Genomic DNA, 18,620 nt, shown 5'->3' with positions numbered 1-18,620 from the left:
GAAGGCAGGGGGCAGGCTGAGGTCGGCCACAGGGTGCCGATTCCCACTGCAGCACCTGCATAGGCCCGAAAGTACCCACAAGCGCAGTGCCATCGTCTGTGCTGAACGTGGTGCCTGACGTCCCCAATTCTGCCCGTCCTGAGCATCCTCTCCATTGGGGAGGCCCTGGCTCTGCAGGGGTGGGGGGCTGGGTTGGAGTCCCCGCGGGGCTGGGGCCTGTGGCCGAGCAGGGGCAGGGATAGCAGTGCTGAGGTGGGACAGGGGGTGGGGAGGGGTGGGGGGGAGGGGCGGGGGCTGGACTAGGGGGTGGGAGTGGGGGTAGGGTGGGCATGGGGTGCTGAGCCGGGGCAGGGGTCGGGGGGCTGAGCTGGGGCAGGGGTGGGGGGGGCCAGAGGTGCTGAGCTGGGGCCAGGGTGGGGGGCAGGGGTGCTGGAGCAGGGTGGGGGTGCCAGCTGCCCTGCCTGGAGCCCCGGTGCTGGGCGGCACTTGCAGCCCTGGCCTTGCAGGATCCCAGGAGGTTTGGAGGGACCGTGTCTGGGGCCCAGAAGGTGCCTCTGAAGCCGGGTCCGCTGGGTTGTGCTACTGGGCCTCAGGGCCAGGGTGCCTCAGGGCGGGTCCCCGGGATCTGGAGCCGGCGGGGCCCCCCGGTCTGAGGCAGCGGAACTCCCGGTGGAGCAGGAGGCAGCAAGGATGGGAGGCCACTGCCCACGCCATCCTGGTGGCCCTCAAAGCAATGATCATGCGCTCCTGCGGCCGGAGCCTCATCGCTTGATGACACCTGGGCCCCACAGCCTCTCCTGTCCAGAGGCCACTGCTGCCCTCTGTCCTCCCAGGTGCGGGGTGGAGAGGAGGGGAGGGACAGGCAACCAAGCAAAGCCCAGCCTTGCCATCCTCGCCCCTGCTCGTCCCCCACCCCCAGCACCCTGAGCCCAGAAGGACGGCCCCCCGAGGAGCCATCGCCGACACTGCCTTTCCCTCTGTTCCCCTTCCCACGGCTGATTTCCAGAACCAGGAGCTGATGCTGCAGCTTTGCTCCCAGTGTACTTCTGGGGCTTCCCAACCCCCGAGGAGACGAGGACCTAACAGGTGCCCCCGGGGGGCAGGCGGCCAATGTCAGGACCTCTCCCTAAGGGGAGGAGGACAGGGCACCCCCGCGGATCAGGGGAGGCGCTGTAAGAACAGCAGTCATCCTAAGAAGGCGCAGCTGGCGTTTATTCTGTCCTCTCGGATGGCGGCAGGGATCTGCACCCCGTCACAGGAAGCAGCATCCCACGGGACCCTGCCCGAGAACCTGGTGAGCCTGGCCCCCGGGGGCGGGGGGGTGGTCGGTACATGGTGACTTTCATTCTGGAAAGAAGGAGGCTGCAGACTCGGCGAGGTCAGCTCAGAGAGGCGGGCGGGCGGGAGAGCCCGGCCGTGGACCCACCAGGCCACCTTGTCCCACCGCTGCCGGGAGCTGGGCGGCTCTGAGGTGGGGCAGGAAGTCAGTCTAGTGACTCACGAGGAACGTCATATTCCTAACGAGTAGGGTAGGCAGGGCGCAACGACGCGGGAGACCCGGCTTGCGCGGTCCCCAGCGGGGGCTGCTCCGGGAAGGGTCTGTGTCACGCACGTTTGCACGCGCACGCAGGGCAGGGCCATCCCTCGCTCTGTAAGGCCCTTGCCTCGCAGGATCCCCAACCACAGGACCACAGGGCCCTGGCCGGAGCCGGCTGCAGCGGGGGGCGGGGGGTGCTCCCTGGATCAGCATCGGGGGAGTCAGGCCTGGGGGGGCCTTGGGGGCAAGTCCCCGGGGTGAGCAGGATTCCCATGGGGGGGTTCTGGGGTCTCCTGATGCAGGCCTGATGGGACTTTATCCCAGAGTGAGACGGCACAGCCAGCATTTGGGGTGCAGCTCCCATCACCCAAGCCGCAGCCTTGCAGGTCACATGCCCATTTTGTAGGCAGGGGACCTGAGGCCTGCAGTTGAGAGGTGGGGACCCCAGGGGCAGCTAGTTGACCGAGCCAGGCCACTCCTGGTCTCCCGGAAGCTGCGGCGAGTTGCCCTGAGCTCGGCAGCCTGCTTTCTGGGCCACGAGCCGACCTAGGTGCCTCGCCGCGTGGTTTGCACGCAGAGCAGGGGCGCACCGGTGACACTTGGCCAGAGATGGCGGGGAAGGGAGCTGCCCCTCGGCCCACACGCCCTGCGACCGTCTGTGGCTGCCCGGGCTCTGGAACCTTCCGGATCAGGACTCCTGATTGAAGGTGTGCTGCTCCCTAAGGCCCAGAAGCACATCCTTGACGAGGCCACACAGGGTGGTGGCGGCGCTTGACGCAGGAGAGCGCGGGGATCAGGGCGTGTGGGGACGGGGCTCGGGAAGCTGCCCCGGGCTCTGTTCGGTTGGCAGCTACTGGGCACGACGGGTCGCGCTGTGGAGACAGGATCCCTGGGCCAGGAGCGGGTGGCCGGCTTCTTGGCATTGCCCTCCCGGGCAGGCCAGCGTCGCTTCCAGGCACACAGGAGAGGCCCCAGGTGCAGGGGGCAGTGGGTGTAGGGCCCCCCCCAGCGAGACGGGCAGCTGGCCCTCAGGGCCGCAGGGCGGGGGCCACGGAGGGGCCACATGGAATGTTCCGGGGCCTGTTCCTCAGGTCCTTAGGGAACCGTGTTCGTGCTTGGCTACCTGGGCCTGCTTGGCACCAGGGATCCTTGCCCCCTGGGGACACGGGGGTCCCTGGGCTGCCAGAGACCGTGGGCTCCAAGGCAGAGCCGACTGCGGGGGGCTCCCCGTCACCTCAGGGTGCCTCCCGCCACGGCCACGGCTGTGCGGCCGCCTCACCGAGTCCCGGTGCTTTCTCTGTGGACACGCACCAGAATGCCGTGGAGTGTCCGAAGGCCAGAACCCCCACCCTGGCCCAGGTGACGGGGCACCCCAGGCGGGGGCGGGGCCGGCCTTGCAGGCGAGCGTGGGGACGCCAAGACAGACTGCAGCACAGGGCACACGGGGCTGCTCGCCACCCCCACCCCCCTCTTTCCCTCCCTTTCTCCCTTTTCTCCTAACTTCCCCTCGGTTATACAGTCGCCCCGGATGGAGTTTGCCCCGGATGGAGTTCGTCAGGCCCTGGCACTCGGAGGGTCGACCCAGGGGTCTGCAGGATGCACCTGGTTGTGAGCTGCAGGCAGCTGGACACTCCCACCTCCCAGGACGGTGGCACAGACCTTGACTCCACACCTGGACACCTTTCTTAAGGTCCACGGTCCACCTGTCAGAGGACACCCGTGGATGCCAGGGGGTGGGAACTGCTGCGGCCCCTCTAGCCGCTGAGCTGCTCTGGGGCTCGGGGGCATGGGGCTGGGAAGGCTCTGGGCCCACAGTCTGCACCCCTACCCTGACTCCGGGGGCGTGCCAACACAGCCGACAAAGGACACACAACCCTGGGGCCTGACCTGGGCGCACGTGGGCAGGGTCGGCGGCCAGGACCGGTGCCGGTGTCGTGTGGCTCACCCACACACGGGCAGCTCGTTTTTTTTTTTTTTTTTTTAATTCATTTATGATAGTCACAGAGAGAGAGAGAGAGGCAGAGACACAGGCAGAGGGAGAAGCAGGCTCCATGCACCGGGAGCCCGACGTGGGATTCGATCCCGGGTCTCCAGGATGGCGCCCTGGGCCAAAGGCAGGCGCCAAACCGCTGCGCCACCCAGGGATCCCAGGAGCAGCTCTTTATGTGAGACTTTATTTAGACATTTTTAAGGGTCTCAAGTTGGAGAGGAAATGCCCTGTAGTATGTCCACAAAATGGTGAAAATAAACATTATGGCCTCAGTACGCGCATCCTTTACCCTCGGCCAGGCACAGGCGACCCGGTGTAAGGTACAGAGAGGCCTAAGGGCCTTTCGTAAATGTGCGCGCTGCCCAAATTGGCAAAAATCTCTTATTATTCAAATATTAGTCAAGCCCGAGTTGGTGGGACGAGACATGACCTGGAGGGGAATGACCCATCCCAGCAGGTTTCTCCCCCGAAAGCACAGAGGCCACGGAGGGCGGGCCCCGGTTCCGCGTGCACTGACACCCTGCGGAGACAAAGCCGAAATGGAGGGACGCCGTGGGGCAGGGGACCTGGGGAACATGTCGCTGCCCAGGAGACGGTCCCCCCCGCCCGCGCACGGCAGCCCGAAGCCGGCCGCGGCCTTAGAGGTGGAAGGTGCATCTGTAGGACTCTGAGGAAACAGCCCGGACGCCCATCGACGGGTGAACGGGCCGAGACGATGTGGTCCGTCCTCGTCAGCTGCAGGAGGGATGACATCCCGCCATTTGCACCACGTGGATGGGCCCCGAGGGTGTCGTGCTGAGTGACGTGAGTCAGAGAAAGACAAATAGCCTGTGATCTCACTCCTGGGTGGAACTTGAGAAACAACAGATGAACACAGGGGAAGGGAAGGAAAAATAAGATGAAAACAAGAGAAGGAGACAAACCGTGAAGACTCGTAACTCTGGGAAGCGACCTGCGGGTGCCTGGAGGGGCGGGGAGGGGGACGGGGTCACTGGGGATGGGCGTGAAGGGGTCGCGTGATGGGAGGAGCTTGGGCCTTACATGCAGCTGATGAGTCCCTGACCTCTACTCGGAAACTAAAAAGGAAACAGAAACAAAACATGAATAAAAAGAAACTTGAGAATCAAAAAAAAAAAAAAAAAAAAACCCGCCCCGACGGCACAGAAGCAGCCTTGGGGACGGGAAGGGGAAGCGTTTCCTAGAGCCAAATCCAAAGCACAGTCCAGGAGAGAGAAAAATGACCACATCGGACTTTGTGGAACCTGCCAACATCTGCTCCGTGGACGCCCCTTCGGGAGGCTGCGGCGCAGCCCGGGTGACAAAGGTCACCCGCCCGCTCGCGCCAAGAACTGGACTCTCAGCAGCGAGGGATACAAACTGCGCCCTTAAAAGGTGTGCGAGGGATGGAGCAGACATTTCAGCCAGAAGAGGTCGAGGAGCAGGTGAAGAGATGCTCAGCGTCCCTCGTCCCTCCTCAGCAGGGCACTGGGGCTCCTCCCCTGGCAGGCCGAGGGCCAGGAGGTAGGGACCCCGGCCCGGCTGCGGAGGAAGGTCTCCCCAGCAGGGTGACGGCCCTCTGGGCAACGTTTTGGGGTTTCCTTACAAAAACTAAACCTAGGTCACAGGGGGGATCCGGCGGCCGCAGTCCTGGGCCCCACCCCAGAGATGAGAACCATGCCCGCCCCAACCCTGTGTGCAGATGTTTGTGGCAGCCGGGGGGAGGGGGGCTGGGACCCCCATGTGCTGATTTCGCCATTTCCGTGCACCTATAGTCATTGCACAACTAAAAGCAAACCAGCAAACCAGCACACCGAACGCCAGCACCCAGGGAGCGAGCCCCCGCCCCGCGGCCCCCGGCCCCCCTACAGGCGGGAGCGCATCTACACAAAACAAGGGGAGCAAACACGTTAACGGGGAGGGCAGGGAAGATTGCCATTTCGAAGACATAATTATTCCAGAAACAGAAGAAAAATTATACGCGAGGTGCTTTCTGTTTGAGAGAAAGCAGAGGCGGGCGAACTCCGTGAGTGGCAGGAGCCCAGAGAAGGCGGAGGTGACGGGACCGGCGGAGAGACAGGAGGGCGGGACAGCAAGGGAAGCCGCCGCTCAGCTCTGCACAGGGCCCGGGGCCCCATCCGCGGACCCCTCCCCGGGAGCAGGCCCAGGCCGGGGGCACCTGCTGGGGGGGCAGCACAGGTGCAGCGGGGCGGGACGGGGGGTGGCCGCACCCCGGGGCCCGGGGGGAAATGCAACTGTTCTACCCTGGTTGTGGGAAACCTGCTCCAGGTGCGCCCAGCAGCCGGGCCACCTCCCTGCACGTCACACGTCACCCTGCCGCTCGGATCCCCGGACCCCACGGAACCCAGACCCCCTGGGAGCCCTGGACCCCTGTGAACCCCAGAACCCATGAGCCCTGGACCCCCGTGGACCCTGGACACCCCCCTGTGAGCCCTGGACCCCCTATGAGCCCCTGACCCCTATAAGCCATACCCTGGACCCCCCGCAGACCCTGGAACCCCCACAAACCCTGGACCCTGGACCCCCCAGTGAGCCCTGGACCCCCTGTGAACCCCAGACCCCTGTGAGCCCTGGACCCCCTGTGAACCCTGGATCACCTGTGAGCCCTGTGAACCCCGAACCTCTGTGAACCTTAGACCCCCCACAGACCCCAGACCCCCCACAAATCCTGGATCCCCTATGGATCCCAGACCCCATGTGAACCCCGGACCCCCATGAACCCAGGACCTCCTGCAGACCCTGGACCCCCCCATAAACCTGAGACCACTGCAAACCCTGCACCCCCTGCAAACCTTGGACCCCCGTGAACCCCAGACCCCCGTGAACCCTGGACCCTCAGAATGTCCCCACCCCATGAGCCCCACCAGCCACACCTCCAGAGCTTCATACCCAGTCCCTGACCCCCCTGCACCCCCAGGGCCTCCCCCAGACAACAGGGTCAGGTGCTCCACCTACCCCTGAGCCCTAGGACCTCCCCCCATGGGGTCAGGGGCCCCACTGGCCAGCCCGGGGACCCTAGGCACGTCCCCACGAGGACCAGGTCAGGGCCCCTTCAGCCCCTGGACCCGGGGCACCTTCCCCCACCCAACGCGCTCACTGGCTGTGGGGAGCTTTGGGGCCCAGGGCCCAGGCGTGCTGCGCCCCGGGGTCTCCCGGCTCCTCATAACCACGGAGGGAGGTGGTGTCTGACCCTCCTGTCCCTGGAGCCAGCGGCATGGGGAGCGAGCCGAAGATGGGGCTGGGGGTGCTGCACGGGGGAAGGGGGCACACGACGGCCCTGCCACCAGCTCCAGAGGCAGGGGGAGGGGATGGAGACGATGAAGGATGGACGCCGGGGGGGGGGGGGTGTGCAAAGGTGACTCGGGAGACTCCGAGCCCTGCCCCCCCCCCCGGGACCCAGTCCCTGCGGAAGACACAAAGCGTGAGCACGGACCCCACGACCACACCGCTGCCTGTCCGGAAACCCCACTTAAGCGGCTGATTTCTTTCTGTTAGGAGGTGCCCCTGGCTCCGAGCATCTGACCCCGACCCGCGGCCCACAGGGTCGCTCGCTGTCCCCACGGGTCCCCAGAGCTCTCCGTGCCTGCCCTCCACCTGCAGGGCTCCTCCCCTGCTTCTGGAAGGCTCTCGCAGCCCTCCCCCGCCCCCGCCCCATGTCCCCCAGGGCACGTAGCAGGTGCTCGGCACACACTGTCCCCGGCCCGGCCGTGTGCCTCCTCCTCCCTTGAGCTGGGCCTCAGCAGCCCTCCACCCGCACCCACCTGGGCAGCCGCATCCTGCTTCCACCGCCTGCTGACCTCGCGGAGGGCCCGCCCCTCAGGGCCACTGCCTGGACCCCCGGGCTGGCAGGGAGGGCGGCTGCGCTGTGTCCCCCCCAGCAATGGGCACGCCCTCGGAGCCCACACCCCTCCTCTGTAGTGACGGGGGGCCATGGACACAGGGGTCCCCTCCAGGACGCGCTGGTGGCTCTGCTGTGCCGTTTCCTCTCGGGTCCCCTCTTTCCAAAGCACACCTGGGCTCCCCACCCCGGTCTCTCAGAGGGTCCAGGGCCCGGTGGGCACTGCCCCTGCAAGGCCCTCCGTGCCACCCGGCTCCTCACGGGGGCCTCCAGCCTCCCTCACCGACCACTTGCCAGGGCCTGGGGCTCGCCCGTGTCCCTACCCAGTGCCGGAGGGGACTTGCTGACACACCTGCCTGGGCTGAAACCACCCCGGGCTCCTTCCTGCAGGAGGAGCGGAGGCCTCGGGGGCCGAGGTCATCCCACTGGGACGCCCGCAGCCTGGCCTCCCTCAGCCAGATGGGGGGCCTGGCAGGGGCGTGGGGGGGCTGCTGGTCGGAGCCTCTGCTGGGATGTTTGCAGCTCCCAGAAACTCCCGTGCTTCCCAGGCCAGCTCCCGGCTCAGTGCTGGGGACCCCGTGCAGGAGCCGACAGGCAGCTCAAGTGCCTGCCGGTCAGGCCGCTGCACCCACAGTTCGCCACACGCCGGTCTGGAAGGTGAGGCTAGCGCCCGCCGTCGACAAAAGTCCTGCTCTGTAACGTGGGTGGGCCGCACCCAATCAGTGGAAGGCCTTCTGAGAAGGTGCCCGGAGGAGGGAAGGCGCCCTCAAGACTGCGGCCTGGGTCCTGCCTGGCCTCCAGCCGCCGGCCTGCCTCCCGATTCAGGTGGGCCGCCCCAGCGCCTTGCGACCCAAACCTCCCTCCCGGGAAGCCACAGCGGACGCCCTCGGCCGGCGGAACGTGAGCTGCTGTGCAGCCCTGCTGGGTCCTGGGGCGGCCACCCCTGTCCCAGGAGGAGGCGGGAGCACCCGAGGAGCAGGCTGTGGGGGAGGAGACAAGAGGCGGCGGGCAGAGCCCAGGGGGCAGCGGCCTGTAACTGCAGCCCCCCGCGGGGCCTGTGGCCGGGGGCTGACGGGTGTGTGTTTGGGGGGCAGCCTGCAGGGTTGGGGAGCACAGGGCGCGGACCGGCTCTGCTTGGTGGCACAGGTCTCCCTGAGCGTCCACTGCGCGGCTCCGGCACAGCCTCCCCTTCTGCACAGCATCCTCCTCCTCCTCACCGGCCTGTGCCCACCGCCCCCACCCTTGGGTGCTCCCCCCAGGGGCCAGGGGCCCAGCAGGAGCCAGAGCCACGCAGGTGATGCCCCTGAAAGAGGACTGTCCCCACGTGGGGCTAACCAGTGGCACAGTGACGGAGCTGCCCTCGTGTCTCCCGAGTCCCTAGATGCCCCCCCCCACCGACGGGGACCGCCCCAGAGGCTGCCCTGCCCTCCGTCTGTCCGCCGTGTATCACCCCACCTGCTCCCAACTTCCCACGTGTGTCTCCATCAGTCAGGGTCACAGATGATGTCGCCCAGATGTCCTGCCGGCCCTGGCGATCCCCACCCCGAGGGACCCCTGAGATTCTCGGAAATGTCCGGTGTCGCCGTAACTGGAAATTGGCCCGTGATCGGGGGACTGTCAGCACCTGCTCGCTCCGGGCTCCTAGGAGCTGACGAGGCAGTGGGCTCGCGCGGTTATTAAAATGCTGACTGCGGATCCAGCCCTCGTCGTTCTTCGTTCTTCGGTTTGCTCCAGAGGATGCGGGAGATGGGGAGGAGGGGGGAAGGGGAGGAGGGGAGGAGAGGGGAGAGGGAGGGGGAGGAGGGGGAGGAGAGGAAGGGGAAAGGAGGGGAGGGGGAGAAGGAGGGGAGGGGGAAGGAGGGGAGGGGAAGGAGGGGAGGGGAGAAGGAGGGGAGGGGGAAGGAGGGGAGGGGGAAGGAGGGGAGGGGGAGAAGGAGGGGAGGGGGAAGGAGGGGAGGGGGAAGGAGGGGAGGGGGAAGGAGGGGAGGGGGGAAGGAGGGGAGGGGAAGGAGGGGAGGGGGAAGGAGGGGAGGGGGGAAGGAGGGGAGGGGGAAGGAGGGGAGGGGGAAGGAGGGGAGGGAGGAGGGAGGAGGAGGAGGGGGAAGGAGGGGAGGGGGAAGGAGGGGAGGGGGAAGGAGGGGAGGGGGAAGGAGGGGAGGGGGAAGGAGGGGAGGGGGAAGGAGGGGAGGGGGAGAAGGAGGGGAGGGGGAAGGAGGGGAGGGGGAAGGAGGGGAGGGGGAGGAGGGAGGGGAGGGGGAGGGGGAAGGAGGGGAGGGGGAAGGAGGGGAGGGGGAAGGAAGGGAGGGGGAGAAGGAGGGGAGGGGGAGAGGAGGGGGCACAGCGTTAGTGGGAGCCGCAGGATTCTCCGCCACAAGCCGCGGGGCGGGAGGTCTGCGATCCGGGCCGCGCAGTGTCTCCCCCGCTGACCTGGCTGCTGTGAGCAAGTCCTGAGGCACAGATGCGCCTCTCGTCGCGCCTCCTCCTGGAACGCGATGGTTTTCCCGGGAGCCCGAGGGGTCAGCATCCCAGGGTGCCGGGGGATGGCTCTTGGCAGGCGGGCGGGCTGCGGGCCGCACACTCCGTCACCCGAGGGCCCCTGGTGCTCCGCCGCCAGCCTCCGTCCCGCCCCGGCAGGGAGAGTCTGCAGGTGTCCAGCCCAGGGGCCCACGTGACGCGTGGTCTGCGTGGACCGGCTGCGTTCGCGGAGCGCCAGCCTGCCAGGCCCGACCACACCGCGCTCCCGTCCTCTCTGTGGCTGCGTGACAATCCCCGGGCGGCCGCGCCACGTGTCGGAAATCTGTCCCCCTGAGGATGGGCATTTGGGCTGTTCCCGCTTTTGCCCACCGTGGATGGCGCCGCCGTGAGGTGTGTGCGCACCTGTGGTGTGGACACGCGCTCCCGATGCGCTGGGGCAGACACCCGGGCGTGGCACACTGTCACCTGCCACCCAGACCGGCCTTCGCGAGGACGCACACTGCCTGCCTCCAGGGCAGCCGCGCCGTGTGCACCCCGCCGGCAGTGCAGGGGGCCCCGCGTGTCACCTGGTCACCTGGTCCAAGTCATTCTGGTTTAAGCCCCTCCTTGGAGACATAAGCACCGGGCTGTGACGCGGCCGGAAGCTGCTCCCTGCAGCCGAGCGCCCACGGCCCCCCTAGCTGCCCCCACAGCCTGGTCACCGCCCAATGTGCTCCTTGGGTCACTCCCTCCTTCACAGGGATGGGGACAGCGCTGAGCACCCGCGTGTGCCCAGCTCCCCGCGGCCAGCAGCCCCCACCTTTGCTTGTGGGCCCGACCTTCCTCATCTGGAAAGTGGGCGCAGAAATGGCTCATCCCTCGAAGGCGGGTGTGCAGCACGCCGAGGGTGGGCCAGGTGGGCCGGGCGACCCGAGCCGGCGTGGCTGTCGCGGCCGAGACACACCTGTTACCCAGGCAGCGCCCAGCACCTGCCGCCCTTCGGCCGCCGAGGTGTCAGCACGCGGGGCTGTCGGGTCTCCAGGACCTGCTCCCCAGGTACGGCTTCCCGGTGGGTCAGAGGCCGTGCAAGCAGCCGGGCGAGCTCCCCACGTTCCCGGGACATGCCCCCGCCGTCCCCCCGGGCGCACCAGTCGCCCTGGCTCCCACGTGAGCGGAGCAGGGTGGTCGGTGAGGCGCCCGGCCTTTCAGCCTCAGCGGGCCCAGGCGCCCCCAGCCCCCGGCCCCTCACCAAGCAGGGCGGGGGCGGCCCGGGCGTGGCCTTGGGGTGACGAGGCCAAGCTGCGGGACGACGCGCATCAGCGCAGAGCACCGAGGGGGCGGCGCTGCCGCGGTCAAGGCCTTCCCCGCGCGGCGCTGCACCCAGTGTTCCTGCGGCGCCGGTCGCACGTCTGTTCTTGCCGCGCTTCTGCTTGTGTATCTGTAAGAAAAAAAGCCCGACCCAGCGGTTTGGCGCCTGCCTTTGGCCCAGGGCGCGATCCTGGAGACCCGGGATCGAATCCCACATCGGGCTCCCAGTGCAAGGAGCCTGCTTCTCCCTCTGCCTGTGTCTCTGCCTCTCTCTCTCTCTCTCTCTCTCTGTGACTATCATAAATAGATAAAAAAAATCAAAAAAAAAAAAAAAGAAAAAAAGCCCGACCGCATGAATGTTCAAGGGGTAAAGATGTACAAGTTCATCATGAGGGACTAGAGGGGGGCAGAAAAAGTCAAGAAATGGTCGAAGATACGTGAAAGTCCACCACTTCCGGAAGGGACAGGGACTTCTGCACGTCGACGACACAGCGACGGTCTCTCCGCCAGACGCGGGCAAAACACGCAGCGGTGACGCGGGGAAGGAATCCCAGGGCCGAGGGCGGGACGCAAGGCCCCAGCTGCCGTGCGCACAAAGCCAGGAATGAAACCGGGCCACGCGGTCACGGAGCTGTGCTGAGGGGGGCCGGGGCCGGCGCGGGGCCGGGCACCTCCCGAAGGCGGCGGCTCCCACTATGGCCTGTCTCTGTGCAGGGACCCCCAGGGCTCCACGGGGTCAGGGTGGGGGTCGCCAGCCTCTGCGGTCCAGGCGAGGTGGGAGGCCCGTGGCCACATGGCCCCTCTGGCCGGTCGTCCAGGCCGCCCTCAGGACAAGCAGCGCAGCTGGTGCCCGCGAGGTCCGCTCCGGCCTCCCTGACACAGCAGGTGGCGGGCGCCCGGGGCCGTGGGGCCAGGCCCTGATCTCCGCCACGGCCCGTGCCCACGTGTAGGGACGGGGGACCGTGAGGCACGGCGATCTCACCCCCGGCTTCCCCGCGGCAGCCTGGACACGCCGAGTCTCCTGCACGCACGGTGGGGGGCTTGTGGGGGTCGTGCTTGCGGGGGTCGCGGTCCTGCCGCCGGCCGGGGCCTGGAGCCGGCCCTCCGGGTCGCGGGGGGGACTGAAGGCCAGCGCGTCGTTCTCGATGAGCTGCGGGCAGCGCAAGGAGACACATGTGCCCTGAGGGAGCAGCTCACCTTCAGGAAGGAAGAGGAACCAGGCTCTCACGACACAGGACAGGACGCGTGGGACTGGCCGCCGTCTGCTGGCAGCGGGTCACACGGCGTTACGACCGCTCGAGGGGTCCAAGGAACAGGCAACCCTGACGGGTGAGGGATATTGGAGGAGCACAGCGTGGATGGTGGCAAACTGGCCTTTCCAGCCGGGGCACAGTGGCAGTGGGGGTCCCCGCAGGGACGGTGACAGTCGGGTGTCTCCCCGGGGACGGTGACAGTCGGGTCTACCCCCAGGGACAGTGTCAGTGGGTGTCCCTGCAGGGACGGTGGCAGTCGGGTGTCCCCCCGGGGATGGTGACAGTCAGATCTACCCCCAGGGACGGTGTCAGTGGGGGTCCCCCCGGGGACAGTGACAGTAGCAGGTGTCCCCCTGGGGACAGTGTCAGTGGGGGTCCCCCCAGGGACGGTGACAGTCGGGTGTCCCCCCGGGGACGGTGGCAGTGGGTGTCCACCGGTGACAGCAGGATCGGCATGTCCGGGAGAATCGTGTCATGCTGCTGTGGGCTCCTGAGGCCTCGCAGCCCCGTGAGAGTTCAGAACCCAGTGACTGGGGGCATACGGTGTAGACAGCAGCGTCCAAGGAGGAAGGCCCCATGGTGCCCACACGGTGAGGGGTCTGCGTGTCCACACTGCAGGAGGGTGAGGCGCGCGAGGCGGGGCGTCGGACCGCACGAAGCCGTTGGACACGACCAAGCAGGCGCTGGCCGCCGTGGACGGTGCTGGGTCGGCACCACACAGGGCGGGAGGAGGAGGCACCATGTACTGCGCTAAACACGCTGCGCGCGGGACGTCGGGTGGGAGCAGAGCGTGGCCCCTGGGGGTGAGCACGGGGGGCCCTGAGCACTCCACACACAGGAAAGGGGCGCCCAGAGCCCCGCGACCCCGCCGCCCCCTCCCCACGGGCGCCCCCTCCCCCCCCACACCCCTCCCCCCACAGCACAAGCGACTGCACCTCACCTGGTTTTTCGGGGCTAACGCGAGCGACCGCAGCCACCTCGGTGCGTGCACGTCGGGGACAGCTACCCTGGGACACGGGCCCCTGTGGACGCTGCTCCGAACCACGTCCCACGTCCCTCACCGGCAGCCGTGGCCCACGTGCACACGGAGGCGAGCGCGGTTTCCGAGCTTGAACGATTTCTGCACAACCGTCGGCACCTTTCACCTTGAATCCCCAAGAAATGACACAGGGGCGTCGACCCTGAAGGGTCGCGTCACGTCACACAGTCGTACGCGCATGCACACGTCACACGTGCACTCGCATCACACACCTACACCCCCCCCCGCACAGGTCATACAGACACACTCGTACACACACACACCACACACGCAGGCACATATCCACACCCCACGCGTGTCCGCACATGCCCCATGACACGTCCCGCAGGCACAGACCTGCTCCACTCGGGAGCCCCTCCTCGCAGCCGCCATCCTGACGCCCGGGGGCCCGTCCGTTGACGCGCGTTCTTAGATAAGAATTTATGTCTTATTCCTGAGGTTCTTAAATAAAAGCCCACTTGCTGAATCGGGTGTCCCCGGCCCCGGCCCCGGCCCCGGCCCCGTGGGCGGCTCTGAGCGTCCTGTCTGAGGCCGGCCCTCGGCAGGCTCGCTCGCTCGCTCCGGGCGGCGGCCCCTCTCCAGGCGTGTCCACCGAATCCGTGTGCTTCTCGCGCTCCACCGTCGGGGTGGGGGGGGGGTCGGGAGACTTCTGGGCGCCGCTGTCGTCCCTGCCCTGCGGTCGCGGTGACCGGCCTTGGGCACTGAGCCCTCGCGCTCCGGGGGTGGTTTGCATCAGACCTGCCCTGCCCCTGGCCTCCTGTCCCCTGCCCCTCCCCTGCCCCTACTCCTGCCCTCCCCTCCCCTGCCCCAGCCCCTGCTCTCCCCTCCCCCCGCCCCTGCCCTGCCGCCTGCGGGCCCCAGCCAGTCTGTCGGAGCACCCCGAGCTCCCACGGAGCAGCAGGCCCACAGGGCCCAGCAGAGCCTGCGTCCCGGACGCCCTTCCCACCCTGGTGGGTGGCGCCAGTTGCTGCTGCCCGTCCCCATACTGCAGCACGAGCGAGGGTGCCCAGTGGCTCTGGGCCGGGCGACGGGCGACGGGCGGGCCCACCCAGGCTGCACCCCGCTCCGCGGCAGAGTGGCCCCTTCTTGCCCTGCCCCGTCTGCGCAGTTTCCCACCTCGTCCGCGTCTTGCTGGAGTCTGCGTCTAACTTTCCCTAATTTCGCCCGGTCCGTGCTTTCTGGGACCGGGGGTGGGACAGCCCGAGGCTCCGCTTCCCTCTGCCGTCCGTGTCCCTTCTGAACGCACTGCTGGGGACGGACCTCAGTCCCACAGGAACGTACCTGCCGGGGGGGGGGGGGGGCAGCGTGACGTCACCGGGAGGGCACAGGCAGCTCTTCTACGACCGGCGCACAAGTCAGACAAGAAAGGAAGATTAACCTGAAGACCGTGAAGTCCGTCTTCCCTCGGGCAGGCGCCGACCGGCACGCACTCCGGACGGTGGGACGTGGGCTCCTGAGGAAGGTCGGGGTGTCCCCGGGCCAGCCTGCCCCGCCCCGGCTGCGGGGCTTTCTCGTCCCAGGTGCCGGGACCGGAAGGGTGTCCTGCTGGGCTCCCCGTGTTCCCGAGCGGCCGCCCTCAGCTCTCCGGACGGGCGGTGCAAACCCAGGCCTGGGGGGAGCCAGGGCCGCCCTCGGGGCTCCTGGACGCCAGGGCCTCCTCCAGGCAGCTGCTCGGGGACTCGACAGCTCCGTCCCTGCGCCCCCGAGCCCTCCAGACAGGCTGCCCCCGGAGCTGCTGACCCCACCCGGCGTCGGCCCCCGGGGACCCAGCCTGCTGGAGGGGTGCACACGGAGCCGCCCCCCGACAGCCAGACCCCGGCTCCCGAGGAGGAGGACAGCCGGCCTGGCCCCGCGGCCCGCTCCAAGGGTCCCGATGCTGGATGGGAAGGACCCACGAGCGCCGGGAACCAGGCCCCCGCCCGGCAGCTCCCTGTGGCCTGGCAGCGCCCACCCGTCCTGGCCGAGGGCCACCGTGAGTGACCGTCAGGCCTGTGCTGTCGGCGGGCACCACTTTGGTCTGGGCCTGGCCCGGCGGGAGGTGCGGCCCCCACCACACCCGTTTCTGGGCGTTTCCTCAGCACAGCTGGCTGCTGGCGTCAAGGAGGAGGATTTGCAAGCCAACAAAGGCCCGGGGCTTCTGGAAGCAAGAAGGAGCCCTGGCGGCTCCACGGCCCCCTGGCAGCCCGGGGCCACCGTGCCCCCCCCGGCAGAGCTCCGTCCGTCTGTCCATCCGCAGGCCCTCACGCCCGCCAGCCCACTCCCCATGCCCGGGGCCACGCTGACTTTGAGGGACGTGTCCCTAGGCTGAGCTTGGCTGCGGCTACGGGCTCCGGGGGCAGAGAGAGGAAAGGCCGGGCTCTCGGAGCGCCCCATTCACCCCCTGGGGGGCCCACCGGCCCTGCTGTGCGTCGTCCAGGGCCTTCCTGTGAGTGCCCCCATGAGAATGGCTCCCCAGGACCCCGGCTGGGCCCGGAGACCACCCCCCCCACCCCCAGGCTCTGTCCTTCTCTCGGGAGCATGGCCTCGAGGACGGGATCTCGTGGCTGACGACCAGCCTCCCCACAAACCTAGGAGTCCCAGACCTCACGTGTCCTTGCGGCTTCTCTGGGCCCCTCCGGGAGGGGCAGAGGAGCCCGGACCAAGGACCCGGCACTGTCCAGGGTGGAGGGGCCGCAGCAGGAGGCCACCCCTCGGACCGCCTCTCTGTCTCCCATGAACGCAGGCCAGAGGGTTTAGGGTGGGAATGGGCCACGGCCGCCCCGGAGCCTCACCAAGGCCTCCTCCGTCCTGGCCACGCGGGGGGCTGCCCGGGATCCCCGTGCCCATTCGCAGGGCTGGGTCCACGCCCCTAACAAAGCAGGCGGGAGGCCCGAGGGGAGGGATGTCGCCGGGCGACCCCGGGAGCCGCCTGTGTGCGGTGCCGGAGCCGCCGGGAGGTCTGGGGGAAGCCGGGGCCAGGGCTCTCCCCGGCCGCGTGACAGGTGCAGGCGCTCCGACCACAGGCTGCACCAGGGCCCGCAGGGCCTGGCTTCCCCTCCGCTCCCACCACAGGCAGGAGCCCGGGAGCCCCGGGAGCCCCGGGAGCCATCCTGGGACCCACCGTGGGGACACAGTACGCTCCGCCCCAGGGGCTGGGCGGGCCTGACGCACACCTGCGGACAACGGGGCGGTGGACGCCTCCACGCACAGCAGAGCACGGAGCGAGGCAGGAGGCGGCAGGACCGCCCCGTGGTTCCCTGAGGTGTCTCGGGGTCTGCAGCAGCGTGAGGGCCCCCCAGGGGCACTGACCGCGGGGACAGGCGCCTCCACGACCTTGGGCGGCCAGGGGACGTCGCAGGTGTCAGGATGTTGGGGTGGGGACGGCCCGGACGCCGTGCGGCGTCGACGTCATCGCAGGGCCCTCAGCGGACAGAGGAGGACACGTGAGGACAGAAGCAGCGCTCAGCTGGGGTGGGGGGTCTGGGAGCCGAGGGCGAGGCCGGGAAGCAGCACCCCCCTCGCCCGCCTCCCAAGGGCCCGCCGGCAGCACCACGCTGTCAGCTCCGGGCAGCGGGTCCCAGCCCTCGGGGCTGCCGGGGTCAGGGGCGGTGCTCCAGGCACAGGGTCCGCCCGGCGGGGTCACGCAGCGTCCCCCGCGGCCCACGGCCACGCCGCTCTCAGAGCTGAGGGCCCGGCGGGGCAGCCCCGACGCGAGGCGGCCACACGGACGGCACAGGTGCCCGCTGGGCGAGCAGAGACCGGGGCTCCCCGGGGCAGGTGCAGCCGCGCCCTGACCGACCGCCCAGCCGGCCCGTGGGCCCTGACGGCCTGAGCACCGGGCGGCGCGGATTCCGGAAGGGCCCCGAGGGCCGCGCTGCTCCAATGGCTGGTTGGCCAGCTCCGTGCGGCGGGGCTTCTGGCCGGCGGGAGCCGGGGGCGCAGCTAGACGACATCCTCTCAGCGAGGCTGGCTCCCCTTCGCAGGAGCGGCTCGTTTTCATTTCGGCTCTGGCCGGTGTAGAAGGGGCTCCTCCTGCTTCTCGTTTCTTTTTTTTTTTTTAATAAATTTATTTTTTTATTGCTGTTCAATTTGCCAACATACAGAATGACACCCAGTGCTCATCCCGTCAAGGGCCCCCCTCAGTGCCCGCCACCCAGTCACCCCCACCCCCCGCCCTCCTCCCCTTCCACCACCCCCAGCTCGTTTCCCAGAGTCAGGAGTCTCCATGTTCTGTGTCCCTTCCTGACATTTCCCACACGTCCTGTCCCTTCCCTTCTATTCCCTGTCACTTCCAGCGAGAGGCAGATTCACGTCAAGTGTACAGACGCCAGACGGCGTGTGCACGGAGGGCCGTGCCGGAGCCGAGTGTGCAGGCACGCTCACCCCCGGGCGCCGGGCGGGCAGGAGCCCATGTCCTGCACAGCGTGAAGGGCGGAGGGGGCAGCGGGGCCCCAGAGCGCCCGGGTGTGCGGACCGAGCCGCGGTGCAGGCGTCCAGGCCTCGGGGTGGCAGGGGCCACGGCAACATGACCAGGAGCTCGCTGTCCCGCGGCCGGCACTAGGACTGAGGGCCGTCCTGAACGTGGCGCCCGTCACCCTCCTCGAGGCCCAGCCCCGGGGTCCTCTCCCAAAGGTGCCTGGGGCCCAGCAGCTGTGACAGGGAGGGGAGGGGCGGCGCGAGGCTCACCAGATGCCCGACGAGGCGAGGCCACCGCGGCAGTAGCACTAGCAGGCAGGTGCGCTGGGGTCGGCGGGGCCAGGGGGGCACGAGCGGGGCCAGGGGACTGCGATCTCGGGGAGGGCGCAGCCGAGAGCTCCGAACCAGGGGCCGCCGGACAGCAGCCTCTGGCTGTGGACTCTGCTCAGCCCTGCGGACAGCCGCGACTCCTGACGGAAGGGTCTAGGGGCGGACACTGCAGGGGCCTCTGGTGTCACCCCCTGTGCGGGGCTGGGAGGGGAGGAGGGGGGCAAGCCGCGGAGAAGCAGCCAGGTTGCGGTCCAGCGTCGGCACGACCCCACGGCGGGCACGCCGGTCCCTGGCCCCCAACACCCGCCCCCGCCCCGGGCCCCAGCTGCTGACTCCCTGCCCACCTGCGCCCCCGGGGACCCGTGACCACGCTCACCGGCCGATCCGTCACCCGCGGCACCGAGTCCCCTTCGGCGGGAGCCCTGAGCAGCCCGTGCTCACCGGGAGCCGGGCCAAGC

The 18,620-nt window shown here is 68.6% G+C and overlaps 2 protein-coding genes across 2 annotated transcripts; both read right to left on the bottom strand.

Moving 5' to 3' along the window:
- Window positions 1–11,497: 11,497 nt before the first annotated feature.
- LOC129493913 (cuticle collagen 7-like) lies at window positions 11,498–13,632 on the bottom strand. The gene is made up of 2 exons (XM_055300596.1): window positions 13,339–13,632; window positions 11,498–13,195 (listed from the first exon to the last, which is right to left on the bottom strand). The coding sequence occupies exon 2, from the start codon at window positions 12,318–12,320 to the stop codon at window positions 11,769–11,771; it is 552 nt and encodes a 183-aa protein (XP_055156571.1). The 5' UTR covers window positions 12,321–13,195; window positions 13,339–13,632; the 3' UTR covers window positions 11,498–11,768.
- Window positions 13,633–14,292: 660 nt separating this feature from the next.
- LOC129523172 (Wilms tumor protein 1-interacting protein-like) lies at window positions 14,293–15,810 on the bottom strand. Its single transcript, XM_055345790.1, has 3 exons — window positions 15,682–15,810; window positions 14,816–15,393; window positions 14,293–14,718 (listed from the first exon to the last, which is right to left on the bottom strand). Exons 1-3 carry the CDS (start codon window positions 15,808–15,810, stop codon window positions 14,592–14,594), a joined length of 834 nt encoding a protein of 277 aa, XP_055201765.1. The 3' UTR covers window positions 14,293–14,591.
- Between the last annotated feature and the right edge of the window lie 2,810 nt (window positions 15,811–18,620).

Source organism: Nyctereutes procyonoides, unplaced genomic scaffold (assembly GCF_905146905.1).
Source record: "Nyctereutes procyonoides isolate TBG_1078 unplaced genomic scaffold, NYPRO_anot_genome, whole genome shotgun sequence".
NCBI classification, from domain to species: domain Eukaryota; kingdom Metazoa; phylum Chordata; class Mammalia; order Carnivora; family Canidae; genus Nyctereutes; species Nyctereutes procyonoides.
Note: the sequence above shows the minus strand (reverse complement) of the source record. Positions and strands in the feature narration are given on the sequence as shown.